Source organism: Aquarana catesbeiana, linkage group LG01 (assembly GCF_042186555.1).
Source record: "Aquarana catesbeiana isolate 2022-GZ linkage group LG01, ASM4218655v1, whole genome shotgun sequence".
Taxonomy (NCBI): domain Eukaryota; kingdom Metazoa; phylum Chordata; class Amphibia; order Anura; family Ranidae; genus Aquarana; species Aquarana catesbeiana.
In genome coordinates, this window is record NC_133324.1 from 836,219,446 (window position 1) to 836,234,761 (window position 15,316).

The following is a 15,316-nucleotide window of genomic DNA, read 5'->3' on the forward strand; positions in this document are numbered from 1 at the left end:
CGTCACAGGGGGTATAAACATCAGCACTTTGCATGGCACACAGGAGCAATGAGATCAGCTTCATCATGTAGATTGTATCAAAAACATATTAAACCATCAATATGTGTTGTAAAGCCTCTCTATGCTTCAATATGTGGGACATTATTGCTATACTAATCAGAATGAAAACAAAGCTTGGCAACATCATTACTGAGCATGTGTTATGTTACAGCAAAAAGGGCGGAACTGCTTTTCAGACTTGGAAGACAGTAGCTAAGATGGTGCTGGCTGCAACCATGAAGTAGGAAATACAAGTAAGAAACATCCTTAGTGGAGAAAGAATAATGCAGAATGTTATTGAAAGCTTTATCAGACTGGATTTATCAAGAAGGAGCATTTGAGGGGCTGCGTTTACTTCCTCTTTAATGTTTCTGTTAAACCAGCCAATAATGGCCAATATTCGGCCTTTGTGTACCAGCTTCACTCACTATTGAAAAAAATCTAAAACAAATGAATATAAATTTCAAGGCTTTTTAAGTTCCCTTTATTAGTATTTTTAAAATATCAATAAAACAACTTCAAAATACATAACACATGCCTTAAAATGAAATATTTACATAATATAAAAATAGAAATACAAAGAAATAATTTTCTTTATTAACACTAGTCCACAAATTTAACAAATGGCAGGTACAATATTAGATACAAAATCTTTGGGCATAAAACAAGAATACATTTTTACAAACAGAATGCCATTCAAAATTTAAATTTTTAGAAAAAATATTAATTTATACACCATATGTGTAATTTTCTGTACATTCATTTACGGCCTTAGAAAACTATGCTTCAAATCTGCAACAAGCAACATATTTTCTGAGAAAATGTAATTGTTTAATATTAATTGTTTGGTTTGCAGAAATATTTTCAGAATTCACAAGTTAGCACCTAGATATGAGATTATGTTTTAATCGAAACATTCACTTCAATGTAAAATCTAGTGGACAGGTACAATATAAAACCTTATTTTAATGGATAATAAGACAGTTTGCGTGTTTCAGCTGCAGTCTGTAATTACAGACTAACTTGAAGTTATAAACATGTTCAGAAGTAATGTTTTTTAGAACAGTTACAAATTATAATACGTGTTTGTTGCTTCTTAAATACAGATATTCAAGCACTGTAAACTATATTGTATAAACGATTTTGGACAATAAGATAATCAAAAATAAAATGACCCACTCCCCACATAATGATGATTCAATGATTACTTTAATGACTAAGAAACAATGTTATATACTGATCTGGGACCCAGCTAGCTTTGTTTAATTACAGTACAAAGTGAAAAGATTTGTAGCAACCTGTAGCAATCAAGGACTAATGATAGCGAACATATGATGGGTTGCTATGGATTATACCATTTCCCAACACTTTATTCCTAAACAAAAAAAAATATAGCCATCCATGACTGTGAAGTTCTAAAACAGGTAAAAAGAAAGTGACTTTGCTTTCTAGTGTTCTCAAAAAAAAAAAAAAACAACTCAGTGAAACCCAATTAAGTAAAAAAAAGTAATGTTTCGTAAAATGTAAGGGAGTACATATTTGCTTACACCATGTGTGGTGGATTTCGTTAAATGTACAGAATGTATCACGAGTACACTTGTGTATGGCACGGTCTTCTGTTCTACCCTACTAAAAAAATGGGTGCCTTTACACAGGCATGATATCCACAAGTTCAAACATCGTCTAACACTGATAGCTGAAATAAATGGAAGTTTTTACATAGTATAAATCAAAGCCAATGGGTGCTTTAAGCATGAAGCTTCATGCGACTGTTAAGGCACCATCATTTAAACAAGTATCTGGTCTGCAATTGGTATAAATGGTAATATGTAAATTTCTTAGCGAGCTGAAGCCAACTTTGACTATAAGATGGGGTTTTCTCCCGGCCAAAGTTTTCCCACTGACTTCTACACTAAATATGGTTATATACTAGTAGAATTTTGTTTCATATTTTTCCTTTTAGGAATGTTTGTTTGATTTTCTAATCAACAGTGGAGTCAAACCTACATTTGTTTGACTGCATTGAAGAGAAAATTCAAAGCAGCAGGATGGAAAATTTTTCTAGAGCGAGTTATTTTCTAATAGTGTATGTGGTTTTTGTTCCAAAATCGAATGCAAAAGGGCAAATTAAATTTTGAAGAACTTTTGAACAAAGTCCATCAAGCCATTATCGTACTGATAATTTTTGCATGAATTTTTGTACAATTGCTCATTAGAAAATCTATTATTGTATAGGCAGCTTAAGATGATTCAGTGACCATCAGCTTATGCCCTGTACACACAATCGGACATTGATCGGACATTCCGACCTCAAAATCCGTCGGATTTTGGGCCTAACTTTTCTTGCATACACACGGTCGCACAAAGTTGTCAGAAAATCCGATCATTCTGAACGCGGTGACGTAAAACACGTACGTCGGGACTATAAACGGGGCAGTAGCCAATAGCTTTCGTGTCTTAATTTATTCTGAGCATGCGTGGCACTTTGTGCATCGGATTTGTGTACACACGATCGGAATTTGTTGTTGGAAAATTTTATATCCTGCTCTCAAACTTTGTGTGTCGGAAATTCTGACGGAAAAAGTCCAATGGAGCCCACACACGATCGGAATTTGCGACAACACAATCCGTCGGAAAATCCGACCGTGTGTACAGGGCATTACTAAGCAGTTTGCATATAGCCATTTTCATAGTAGGAAGGAAAGGAAGGAACGCACTTGTGTTATTCTGCCCTATCAGAGGTAAAGAAATAGTTTCAATAGAAAAAGCCATCTTTGAGTTTAACCAAGGCTCTTAAAATGTCAGGCTATTACAATGTACAGTATTACCAATACTGAGTGCCAAGTGAACTGATCTACCTACACGACGTTGCCAAAGGATATATCCTCAGGCAAGTAGTGAAACCAGCACAAAACTTCTGAATGTGTTGAAACTTCTAAAAATTCTATGTAATGTGAAATAATGCTGAGTGATAAAAAAAGCAGGGGCACTTCATTAAAGAAAAAGAAATAGATGTTTTCAGACCAATGGAGTGTCTAGGCTAAGTATATCTATTTTTGTAAATATCTTGATGACGAGGCCTAAGTGCTTTTAAAACTGGTCTCAACTTTGTTTAAATTCAAAATGAATGGCCATGACTAGAGCAATAGATATTTACTGTTACATATTTGTAATTTTAATCAAAATCTCTTCCTAGACTTTGTATACAATACTGCAGCCATGTGATTTTGCCTTCATGTTCAGTTTGCTGACCTGCTTACACAGGTTTGTGAGCCTTCGTGGCACAGGACTATAGGTCCTTCAGTGCCTGAAGCAGATTAAGAGATACATTTGTCAAAGTATATAAAACTCGCAGTAAGGAATGTCAACATCTAGAGGATAAAAGGATTTGTTTTGCAGGTAAAATATCCCTGTGGTCTGCAAACATTTGTGCCCATTTTGGGATGAAAAGGAACAATTGTTCCAGCAATCTCTGTGCAGGCAATCCCACTGACGACAACTGGGATGGAGCAGCTGCATGGACACAGCCACTGCTCCCAATTTGATAGGGATGTGCACCTGCACCCACATGGATGTCAAATTGTGAGCAGCAGCTGTGTACGTGCAATGGCTACTTCTCAATTGACATCAATGGGACTGCCTGCAGAGGGATGCATGGAAAACCTGTGCATTCCTGGTTGGGTAAACACGGCCCTCCACGGGTGAACGCTTTAGTATGCTCTATGTGAACGAGGCCTAGCACTCGATCATTAATTTTTTTTAGCACAAAAACAACTTCAGGTTAATGAATGATAGGGTGCAGAAATTCCACAAAATGGCAGTTCCTGATATGTATGCGTAATACACATTTCATTAAACAAAAAAACAAAAATTTAATAGCAGCCGTTGGTAACAGGTTTACAAAATATTATACTAATGGCTGAAATAACATTGTTCCTGCCCATTACATGTCAAACCTTTAATTGGACCAGTGATATTCCAAACTAATGAAAGCATCTTAGTCCCCATATAAAATACCTCAACACAACACATTCACACTGGAGGCGTTTTTCAGGCGCTTTAGCACCAAAAATAGCGCCTGTAAAGCACCTGAAAAAAGCCTCAGCTGCAATCCCAGTGTGAAAGTCCTAGTGCTTTCACACTGGGGCGATGCGCTGGCAGGGCGTCACAAAAAGTCCTGCAAGCAGCTTCTTTGCAGCGCTGTAGGAGTGGTGAATATACCGCTCCTAAAGCACCCTGCCCTTTGAAATCAATGGGCAGCGCCGCCGACCCCTATTTTAACCCCTTTCGGCCGCTAGCGGGGATTAAAACCACCCTGCTAGCAGCCGAATTGCGCTGCTAAAACGACAGTAAAGTGACACTATTTTTGGAAAACAGCGACGCTTTACCGCCGATGCACGGGCGCTTTCAGTGTGAAAGGGGTCTTATGGAAATATTTACCTAAAGTGAGAACACCTAAAATGAAAGGAATGCTGGGGCTCGACATCAAGGGTTTTGAAGGCTGTTAAAGATTAATCTTGGACATCCCTTTACTTCTGATGCATGTTGATGTATGCATGATGATCTCTATAATCAACAAAGTTTGCTATGCTATCAACATACTTTAGTGGACACAGCTCCATTCTCTCCACTAAAGTGATCCTGAGCTGGGAGTGCAAGAAAACAGAAGTATAAAAGTGACTGTGAACCAACCTGCAGGCAATGCCATGCTACAAGGTGACAATCTGAGTCTCCATCCCTTGTGTGTAAGCCCTTACATTCCAGAAGTGGTATAATTTCACACATACCTATCACATTCAATAGTTTCAAAGCAGAGAAAAGTAAAATTTTGCTTTAAAATTGGTACTCAATAATTCAGAAAGGAAAGATTATACATGAAACCCCAGCACCAGGTTTTAAAAAAATATATATAAAATGGTGTAACTGAGGAACATTCCAGACACATCTCAAATGGGTAAGATGAAAAACCTTAAAGTTTAAAAGTAACATGCATGAGGACATATGCCCAACTTGTTAGATAAGAAATAACTAATTATTGAAAACATTTTCCCATATTTTGTTGGTTCAACAGAACACTCCCTTCAATCTCCCAATTTTAAGAGATTACATTATTTTGTATATATTCCCTTCACTGGCAACACACACTTTTAACACAACTGCAGATTACACAAGTGTCAAAACTCTCCACTTTACAGTAGAAACTGTCTTCAAGTTAATTCATACATCCATTCATTTAAGTGTGATGCATAGGGCACCTGATGTCTTCTCCTGAAATCTAGATAAAAAAAAAAAAAAGAATGACAACATTACAAACTGAGTATCATTCAAAATGTAGTGCTCCACAGTAACCAAATTAAAGTAGAACTAAAGGCAAAACTATTTTGGACAGAGAAAGGGAGGGTTTTGCCATCTGTGTCTCATTGTGGAGATTTCCCTACACTTCCTGGTCCATAGCCAATCAGGAAGTGAGAGGAAATCCTTCCAAAGTTTGAGAATCCATTGTTGACACCTTTGGAAGATTTCCACTCCATCCCTGTTCTGGTGAAAACCCAAAAGAGGATACATTTCCCTAATGGGAGCCCAGGTAGCAATTAAAGCCCAACAGGTGTTCTAATCCTGTGCCATTCTATGCAGCATGCTCTATGTATACCAAAAACATGTAAAAAAGGAAAAATACCTTTCAAAAATGATAATTTGTGAATAATTACCCTAAAAAATATATTAAGTACATCTTCATACATAAATTAATACAAAACTAATGTTACATATAAAATATAAAAGTCCATGCAGAAAACAATTTCTCCATAAACTGTGTTTTTGAAAGAGATAAAAATAGCCAATGCAAAAAAAAAAAAAAAAAAATCTTAAAATGTTTCTCTTCATCCTATAAAACAAAAAAAAAATTACTTCTTCCTTCATTGTGCTCCACTCCACCCAGTGTGTATTAATGTGTTAGTTCACCTTTGCAGAAAAAAAAAAAAAAAAGGTGAATGAACACTGGACCTCTCCCCAGTCTCCTCTGTACTTACCAATGGTGATGTTAAGCTGTCAGTGCCCCCGAAGTCAGTCCATCAGTCTGGGGATTTGAAATCCCCACTCTTCTCCGTGCAATGCTTCAAGGACAGAGCAGAACGAGTCACTGTGCAGACACTGACCAATCAGAATCGCTCTGATCCCTTCTCGAAGAAGGATTGAAGGAAGCACAGTTTTTGGTAATAAGATGAAGAGGAACGTTTGAATAAGTTACTCTGCACTGGTTATTTTGTATCTCTCTCACTTAGTATTTGCTCACATGTGAGGGTGGGGGAGGGGGGGCAGTAGCATCCTACGGTTGAGCCAGTCATTTAAAAATGGGCTACCTTAATGCAACACACAATAAGCTAATGGCGTGTTAACACAAAGCACAGGCACCACGATGTGAATGGACCCTTACTGTTCCAGAAAAAAGGCAAAATAAGTTTAATATCTGGGAATAATTTACTGTGTACATAACCACAGACAACAGATTTTTTTGGTGGGTTACTGGCCTCCTTTGTCAACAGTGTTATTAGGAACTTTGGAGCAGCTGCCCACTGGTTAAGAAAAGTGAGCTGATATTCAGAACATACCAAAACATTGCTCTTAAGAAAGCTTTGAGTAGAATATACCTTCTTGCCAAGACCCACTAGCAAGTGTGCCTGTTTCAGAACAGGCAAGGTTGCAGCGGCTCAAGCATGGTGGGGTTGCAGGTTCAGGGTGAGAGCAGGGTTGGAAGGAAAAGCTTCAGGTGCACTGGGGGTATAAGGTAGGCATATGGTAACAGCTGTGATAGAGAGGGGGTATAGATGTAGGTGTGAATTGGGTGTACAGCTGTACTAATGAGAAGGTGAGGTGAGAAGTGGGACTACAGGTGAGGTGGTGGTAGTGAATGTGCTTTGGTGGGGGAAAGGTAATTGTGCAGTGGTAAGAAAAGAAGTTGTTCGAGCAGGAATGGTTGAGAGTGTAGAGTTGCAGGGTAGTGTGTATGTGTCTAGGGGGAGGGGGGTGCAGCTTGAGCAGTCATGAGGGAAGTGAGAAGAATGCATGGGTGCAGTGGTCAGAGTGTGTGTGGGGGGGGGGGGCACTCAGGCATGGAGGTGAAATGTTGGATGTAAGAGGTGGTGTTGAAACCAAGAGGGGTGGGTGGATTACATATGGTGTTAGGAGTGGGGTGGTGGTGTGGGTACATCTATGGTGGTGAGAACAGGGGGGCAGCTTGCAGATATAAGGGTGGGAGCACAGGAAGGTGGTGGGCATGCAGGCCCCAGGTTAACGTTTGGGACAAGTGGGTTGTACAGGTGCACTGGGGGAAACCAGGCTTAACACCTATGGTAACAATACTGCTGATGTAGCATTACGTGTGTTAATCTCCAAATCGATCCCTGTGAAGCCCCTTGGATCTAAAGTTCAGTTTGTACCTAGGTCCTCAAAGCTAGAAAAATAGGATTTTTAAAACAGCTTACCTGTAAAATCCTTTTCTTGGAGTACACCATAGGACACAGAGCCTCAAGTAATTACTTGGTGGGTTATGGGCCTACCTTCAGGTGTTGACACTGGTATAACCAATACAGGAAGTTGACTCCCCTATATAACCCCTCCTCCTTCCAGGAGTCCTCAGTTTTTGTAGCCAAGCAATATAAGCAATATACTCTCACCCCATAAAACAGAGGGGCGGGAGCTCTGTGTCCTATGATGTACTCCAAGAAAAGGATTTTACAGGTAAGCTGTTTTAAAAATCCTATTTTCTTTATTGTACATCATAGGACACAGAGCCTCAAGTAATTACTTGGTGGGAAGTCCCATAGCAATGCTACTTGAGGGGAGGGAGACACAACCCGTAGGGCACCCCCAGACCTTGAGGAATTATACTGCTGCCTGCAGCACACTGCGCCCGAAGGCGATATCCTCATTCCATCTTACATCTACTTGATAAAATTTTGTAAATGTATGCACTGAAGACCAAGTCGCGGCCTTGCAGATCTGAGACATGGAGGCCTGGTGACGCACTGCCCAAGAAGCACCAACCGCTTTGGCAGAGTGCACCTTAACTTGAAAAGGGGGAATCTTTCCCTTTAAAATCATAAGTTTGAATTATAACCTGCCGAATCCACTTAGCCACTGTGGATTTTGACGCCGCCTGTTCTATTCTCCTCTGGCAGAATAAATAAGACATCAGTCTTATGAATCTGAGCAGTTTTTTTTAAATAGATCTTCACTGCTCTCACCACATCAAGACAATGTAGTGACTGTTCTTCTTTGGAACATGGTTTTGGAAAAAACCATGTCAGTACAATATCTTCATTCAGATGAAAGCCTGAAACCACTTTTGGCAAAAAGCCTGGACGAGGGCGTAACACTATTCTGTCCTCATGAATAACCAACATGGTTTTGGAAAAAAACGGCAGGACAATATCTTGACCAAATATGGCTCTTTACAGGAAAGAGCAGCCAATTCTGAAATCCTCCTTGCTGAGGATATAGCAACCAAAAATATCAGCTTCCTAGTCAGAAGGACTAAGGGAACATGCTGTAATGGTTCGAATGGCGGTTCTTGTAACACTGACAAAACTAAATTCAAGTCCCAAGGGCTTAAGGGTGATTTAACTGGCGGAGTAATCCGCATCACTCCTCGCATGAAACCCCGGACTAAAGAGTGCGTAGCAAGTGGTCTTTGAAATAAAATTGATAAGGCTGAGACTTGGCCCTTAATAGTACTCAGGGCCAACTTCATCTCTACGCCTACTTGTAGAAAGGCAAGAATTCTGCCTATAATATATCTCCGAGGTTGCCAACCCTTGGATTCACACCAGGAAACATAAGCTTTCCAGACTCTATAATATATAGCTCTAGAAGCTGGCTTCCTAGCATTAATGTAGAAATAACTGCCCTGGAAAGCCCACGTCTTTTCAGAATGTGGGTCTCAATAGCCAGGCCGTTAAATTTAGCATTCGTAAAGTAGGATGGAATATCGGCCCCTGTGAGAGCAGGTCTGGCCTTAGTGGAAGGGACCACAGATCCTCCACTGCCATCTTTACGACCTCAGCATACCATGACCTTCTGGGCCATGCTGGTGCTGCCAGAATTACCGGTTTTCTTTCCAGCTTGATCCTGCAAAGAAGTCAAGGCAGCAACTGAATAGGGGGAAATGCATAGATCAGTAAAAGCTGATCCCACAGTATCATCAACGCATCTGTTCTGCATGCGAATGGATCCTTTGTTGTGGACACAAAGTTGACTAACTTTATGTTGCACTGGATGCTAGAAGATCTACATCCGGAGTCCCCCATCCTTGACAAACAGCCCGAAACATGTCGGGGTGAATAGACTATTCCCCTGGGAATAATCTGCTGGCGGCACATGTAGTGCGCGTGCCAATTCTCTATTCCCGGAATGAAGACTGCCGATGGGCACGGAATATTTCTTTCTGCCCAAGTTAGAATATGGTTCACTTCTCTCTGCACTGAGAGATTCTTGGTGCCCCTTTTGGTGATTGATATAGGCCACAGCCGTGGCATTGACGGATTGGATCCTGTTGGGACAATCCCTTAACCTGGAAGTCCAGGCTTTTAGAGCCAGATGCACTGCCCAAATCTCTAGGATGTTGATGGGCAAGGCTCTTTCGGTTCTTGAACACTGTCCTTGGACAGTTGTCTTCTCTGTCATTACCACTTTCCAGATAAGTGGTCTGAAGGATTTACCCTTTAGGACATTCTTTAGTAACCACCAATTGAGGCTTTGGGACACCCTTTGGGACAGCTGCACTGGCAAGTCCAAAGCTTGGATCGTTTTGTTCCAAGCAAATAGAATACTGTTTTGCAACAGTCTTGAATGGAACTGGGCAAAGGGAATTGCTTCGAATGAAGCCACCATCCTTTCTAACAACCTCATGCAAAGGTGAATTGAGGGACCTCCTCTTGACCTGACCATCCGATCCAACTCTTTTATAGAGTGGTGTTTTTTTTTTTTTTGTTTTTTTTTCTGGGCAAGAAGACCCTTTTTCTGGGCTGTATCTATGATCAGACCCAAATACTACAGCCCTTTTTTAGCGATTTTAATGGAGATTTTACTAGGTTGAGAAGAAAATATTACAGCGCACACATGCAAAAAAGACATTTACCTCCAGCAAGGCTAGTTTAAAACACCTAAACATTTTCAAAAAACATTATCGAATATATGGGGATTTGGTCACACCATATTGCTATATGGTGCTAAGCCCACTTACTGCGTCAAAGTACCCCATGATCAGTGGGTCCTACACTGTCCATAGACTGGGAGATCCTGCATCTCTAAACCATGAGAGCAATACACTCTTCTAAATGGGAGAATCATGAGGTCTCCACCCATGACACAAGTGGACACTAATGAGAGGTACTTGATGAGGGAGTGGGGTGCTCCTCGCCCAAAGGGATTTGGTCAGAATCCATACAATATTCGAGGGACGTGATGACATAGTGCGCATCACGTAGGGAGGTGAGAGTGTCTGCCAGAGAAGCGGGCTCTCCTAGGATCCCCGAAGCGCGCTCTACCCTGCCGCTGCATAAGGAGAACTATGCATACCTCCGAGGTGGAGAGGCAGATCCCTGTACGCCGCTCCGCACGCCGCCGCTGAGAGACCCCAACGAGGGAGGAGGAGAAAGAGCTCCATACGCCGCTGTAGAGCGGACCAGAGAAAAGAGGCAAAGAACACAGAGGGAGGCAGCTAAGCAAAGAAGCAGACGGCGTGTACGGGAGGTTTTGGACGGCGTCCCCCCCCCCGCACCTCTCTCCGGGCGTTGTGGAACCTGCATGGATCTCCCCTGAGTCAAGGAGTTGGTAATGTAGGGAAAGCTTTGTATTTCTCCCCTCTCTCTATGAGATAATGTGTTATACCGGTATACTGTTTAATTCAGAAACCAGGAGTCAATAAGGAGGATCGTAGTGAAAGGTAATGACACATCTGAATCCCTTTGCTGTTTTGGGTAATTAAAGCCTGTTTGTATCTACAAAGGGGAACGAGGAAACTAAGGAAGTTCACCCTGGGTAAACTTGAGAGGGGGTGTTGAAGAGGAGGTGAACATAAAGAGCAATTAATTACATCTTATATATTGGCTCTGTAAAATAAGGAAATGAAAGTAATATACAAACTAAGGATCTGCATATAAAAACGATATTAGGACTGTGAAATTATATAGATCTGGAAGGCTAACAGAAGATCTCAAGGTGGGGAGAGACGGACTGAGGTATCTCTGAGGTGCGGGTGTGTGGAGGGATCTGGTCCGTGGCCACAGAATTGTTACCCCCCCTGGTTATTCAGGCTTATAAAGAGGAGAAGAGGAAGGTTGAAATAGGGCCCAGAATAAGGACTTATTTGCTCCAGCCCTCCCGTGAGAACCTCCTTCCACAGGTGGAGGGAGAAAGTTAAATCTAAAACTGGGGAAACAAACAGGAGGGCCAAGAAAGAAGGGAGCGATGAATAAAGCAGCAACCAAAACAGGGAAAGGGGGAGCACCTAAAACCCCAAAAGACAAGACTGCTGGAAGTTCGATAAAACAGTTTATGTCCCAAGGAGGGAGTCCAAAAGGTGGGGAGCAAGGTGCCCAGGGAGGATCAAGGACAGAGGGAAGAGGGGGAACCCCAAATAAAGCTGGGGACAAGATATCCCAGTCCAGGGAGAACTCAATAATGGAAAGTGAAGCGGAATTAAGTCGGGTGGAGGAAAGAAGAACAAGTGTCCAGATGCTTTCGAAAGAGGAATTGAGTGATATGCTCAAAAAGCTAGAGAACTCAATAAAATCAGAGATAGGCCTGGTGAGAGCAGACCTAGGAAGCCTTTTAGAAAGAGTAGAAATAACGGAGAAAAAAAACAGAGGAACTAGAAATGGAGATAATGAATCTCAAAGAACAAATAAAAATTTCCAGACAAAATCAGAAAAAAATCCTATATAAGATCGAGGATCAGGAAAAAAGAGAAAGAAGACAAAATATAAGACTCCGTTTAGTCCCAGAAAATAAAGGAGAAGATTTGAGGAGGGTGATATCCCTAATACTTGGTCCTCTGTTGGGAGAGGAGATAGTGGAATTCCCTAAAACAGAAAGGATTCACCGGGTGGGAAGACTATATAATTCAGAACACCAGAGGCCGAGAGACGTAATAATTAGGTTCAGGTACTATGAAGACAAAGCGGCAATTATGTCTACAATGAGAAGTAAACCCCCACTAAAATTTGAAGGGTCAGAGATCCAAGTGTATACAGACCTCGCACCCAAAACCCTAGCAAGGAGAAGGCTTCTGAAACCTCTATTAGACCAGATGAGAGATTTAAATATAAAATATAGTTGGGGGTTCCCGGCATGTTTAATGGGCTTTAAAAGATGGTAGATCAGCAAGATTGAGGTTCCCTGAAGAATTGAAGGATTTCTGTGACAGACTGGATATGAAAGAGCCAGACTTGCCGGGTTGGGAGGAAGAATGACCTGGAGTCTATGGAAGAGGGGGGGGGGGGAGAAGAGCAGTCAAGGAATAGAGGGGGAGGGAGCGGCGGGGAGGATGGGGGAGGAGACTCCGTGGATACTGGACTACCCCTTTCTGCTTAAAACATCACGCAAGGGGGGGGTAAGGGGCACACTCGGTCTCTCACCTCAACACGAGATTCGTTAAGCTCCATGGTATCCATGGCGCCTGGCGAATTGGGAGCCAAGAGGTGGCTGGGGGGGAGGGGAGGGAGGGAGAGGGGTGGTTGAGGGGAGAGGGGAACTCTGTGCACAAGGAAGAAAAAGGGAAAGAGGAAGAAAAAAAAAAACAAAAAAAAACAAAAAACAGAAAAAAAAGGGAATAGTTCGAGTTAGCTCAGTAATGCATGTCCAACATAAAAAAAAATACGAGAGGAGATGAGGAAGTTAAATTTTTTGACCTATAATGTAAAGGGCCTTAACGAACCCATGAAGAGACAAAAGATACTGGGGGAATTGGAGAGATACAAAGCTGAGGTTGTGTTCCTCCAAGAGACCCATCTAACATGTTACTCAAAGAGTAGGTTATGGTCAAAAGTTTTTCCAAACTGGTTTTATGGGGATTCAATAACAACAATGGGCAAGAGGAGTGGCAATAGGAATAGCAAAAGGGGTAAATTTTAAGGTAATAACGGACCCAGGAGGGAGGTATATTTTCCTGAAGGGCTCCCTGGAGGGATGAAGGTGTACGCTGGCGAATGTATATGCACCGAACAAAGAGCCTAGTGGTTTCCTAGTGACAACATTGGAAAAATTAATGGAGTTTAAAGAGGGTGGCCTGATTATGATGGGGGACTTCAACTTATGTATGGTACCGGAGGTAGATAGTACGTCGCGTGCGCTGGGGACAATGAACGAGAAATTGAGAAAGTTAAAACGGAAGATATCTTCCTGTCAACTGGTGGACATATGGAGGATTATGAACCCAAATAAGAGGGATTTTTCGTTCTACTCCCCAGCGCACGGGACGTACTCTAGGATTGATTATATATGGACTGAACATTCGATTTTAGATCATGCCCCCGGTTAGCATGGGAATGTAGGTTTCAGAAACCCAGAGAACCCCAGCAACCTGGAGATTAGATGAAGATCTTTTACAGGACGCAATAAATGTAAAGAAAATAGAACAGGAACTAAATCAATATTTTTTAATAAATGATACAGGAGAGATCTCGGGGTCCTCCCTGTGGGAGGCCCACAAGGCTTACATAAGGGGGATATTAATGAAAATGGGAGCAAGAAGAAAAAGGGAAACAAAAGAGCAAATTAAAAAATTAACTGAAGAAACATATAATCTGGAGCAGGAACATAAGAAAGGTTTGGGCCAAGCTAAGAGGGTCTACCAAAAACTAGTTCAAAAAGAGAGGAATTAAAAGATCGTATAGACCTAGAGACAAAAAAAGCATTTTACAAGGTGGCAAAAGAAAGTTATCAAAGTAGAAATAAGAGCAGTAGACTACTAGCTAAAATCTTAAGAAGGAAAAAAGCCAGAAACTACATAGAAAAAATCCAAAACAGTAAAGGTGTCATGCTTCATACAACAAGAGAAATAGGGGAATCCTTCAGGGAATATTACAGGGATCTATACTCAGTAGGCAAAAAGCATAAGGGAAGATGGAGTGCAGGTTAAGAAGATAGTAGAATTTCTTAATAAAGCTAACCTCCCGAAGATTACTGAAAACGATAAGGACAACTTAGAAAGCCCGATAACGGTAGAGGAGATTAATAGAGCATTATCTGAATCAGCCCCAGGCAAAAGTCCGGGTCCAGATGGATTCACTAATTTTTATTATAAAAAATTTAAAGATATATTATCCCCTAGACTTTGTGAATACATGAATGGGCTGGGCACGGACTTTGAGCTAAGTAGAGAGGCGCTCAAAGCGGAGATCACGGTTATCCCAAAAGAGGGGAAAAATAGGATTTTTAAAAACAGCTTACCTTTAAAATCCTTTTCTTTCGAAGGACATCACGGGACACAGAGCCTCAGTAATTACTGATGGGTTATATAGGTATCACTGGTGATTGGACACTGGCACACCCTATCAGGAAGTTCAACCCCCTATATAATCCCTCCCCCTTGCAGGGATACCTCAGTTTTGTAGCCAAGCAATATAGTGTATTAAAAGAGGGGCGGGACCTCTGTGTCCAGTGATGTCCTTCGAAAGAAAAGGATTTTACAGGTAAGCTGTTTTAAAAAATCCTATTTTCTTTCTCGAACATCACGGGACACAGAGCCTCAGTAATTACTGATGGGATGTCCCAGAGCAATGCTACCTGAGGGGGGGGAACCACGACCAAGTAGGGTGCAATCAGACCTGAGGACCCTGTACCGCTGCCTGCAGCACACTACGCCCAAAGGCGATATCCTCATGCCTTCTCACATCCACCTGATAGAATCTGGTGAATGTATGAACTGAAGACCAGGTTGCGGCCTTGCAGATTTGAGCCATAGAGGCCTGGTGATGCACTGCCCAAGAAGCACCAATAGCCCTTGTGGAATGTGCCCTGATCTGAAACGGAGGAATCTTCTGTTTCAAACCGTAAGCTTGAATGATCAACTGTCGAATCCATTTAGAAATGGTAGCCTGTCCTCTGTTGGGACCCTCTGGCAGCACACACAAAACATCCGTCCTGCGGATCTGAGCAGTTGCCCCTAGATAGGCCTTAACTGCTCTTACTACATCCAACGAATGTAGAGATCTCTTCCGGAGAACAGGGATCTGGAAAAAAGGAAGGTAGAACAATGTCTTGGTTTAAATGAAAATCA

At 41.6% G+C, this 15,316-nt stretch overlaps 1 protein-coding gene across 5 annotated transcripts in view; it reads right to left on the reverse strand.

Annotated features, from left to right (window-relative positions):
* Nucleotides 1-1,496: 1,496 nt before the first annotated feature.
* The window catches only part of N4BP2 (NEDD4 binding protein 2), a 219,002-nt gene continuing 205,182 nt past the window's right edge, over nt 1,497-15,316 (reverse strand). For all 5 annotated transcript variants that reach the window (XM_073608577.1, XM_073608554.1, XM_073608569.1 and 2 more), the window contains one exon: nt 1,497-5,314. In XM_073608577.1, coding sequence (XP_073464678.1) covers nt 5,269-5,314 — 46 coding nt within the window. In that variant the 3' untranslated portion in view covers nt 1,497-5,268. The remainder of the gene's footprint in view (nt 5,315-15,316) is intronic.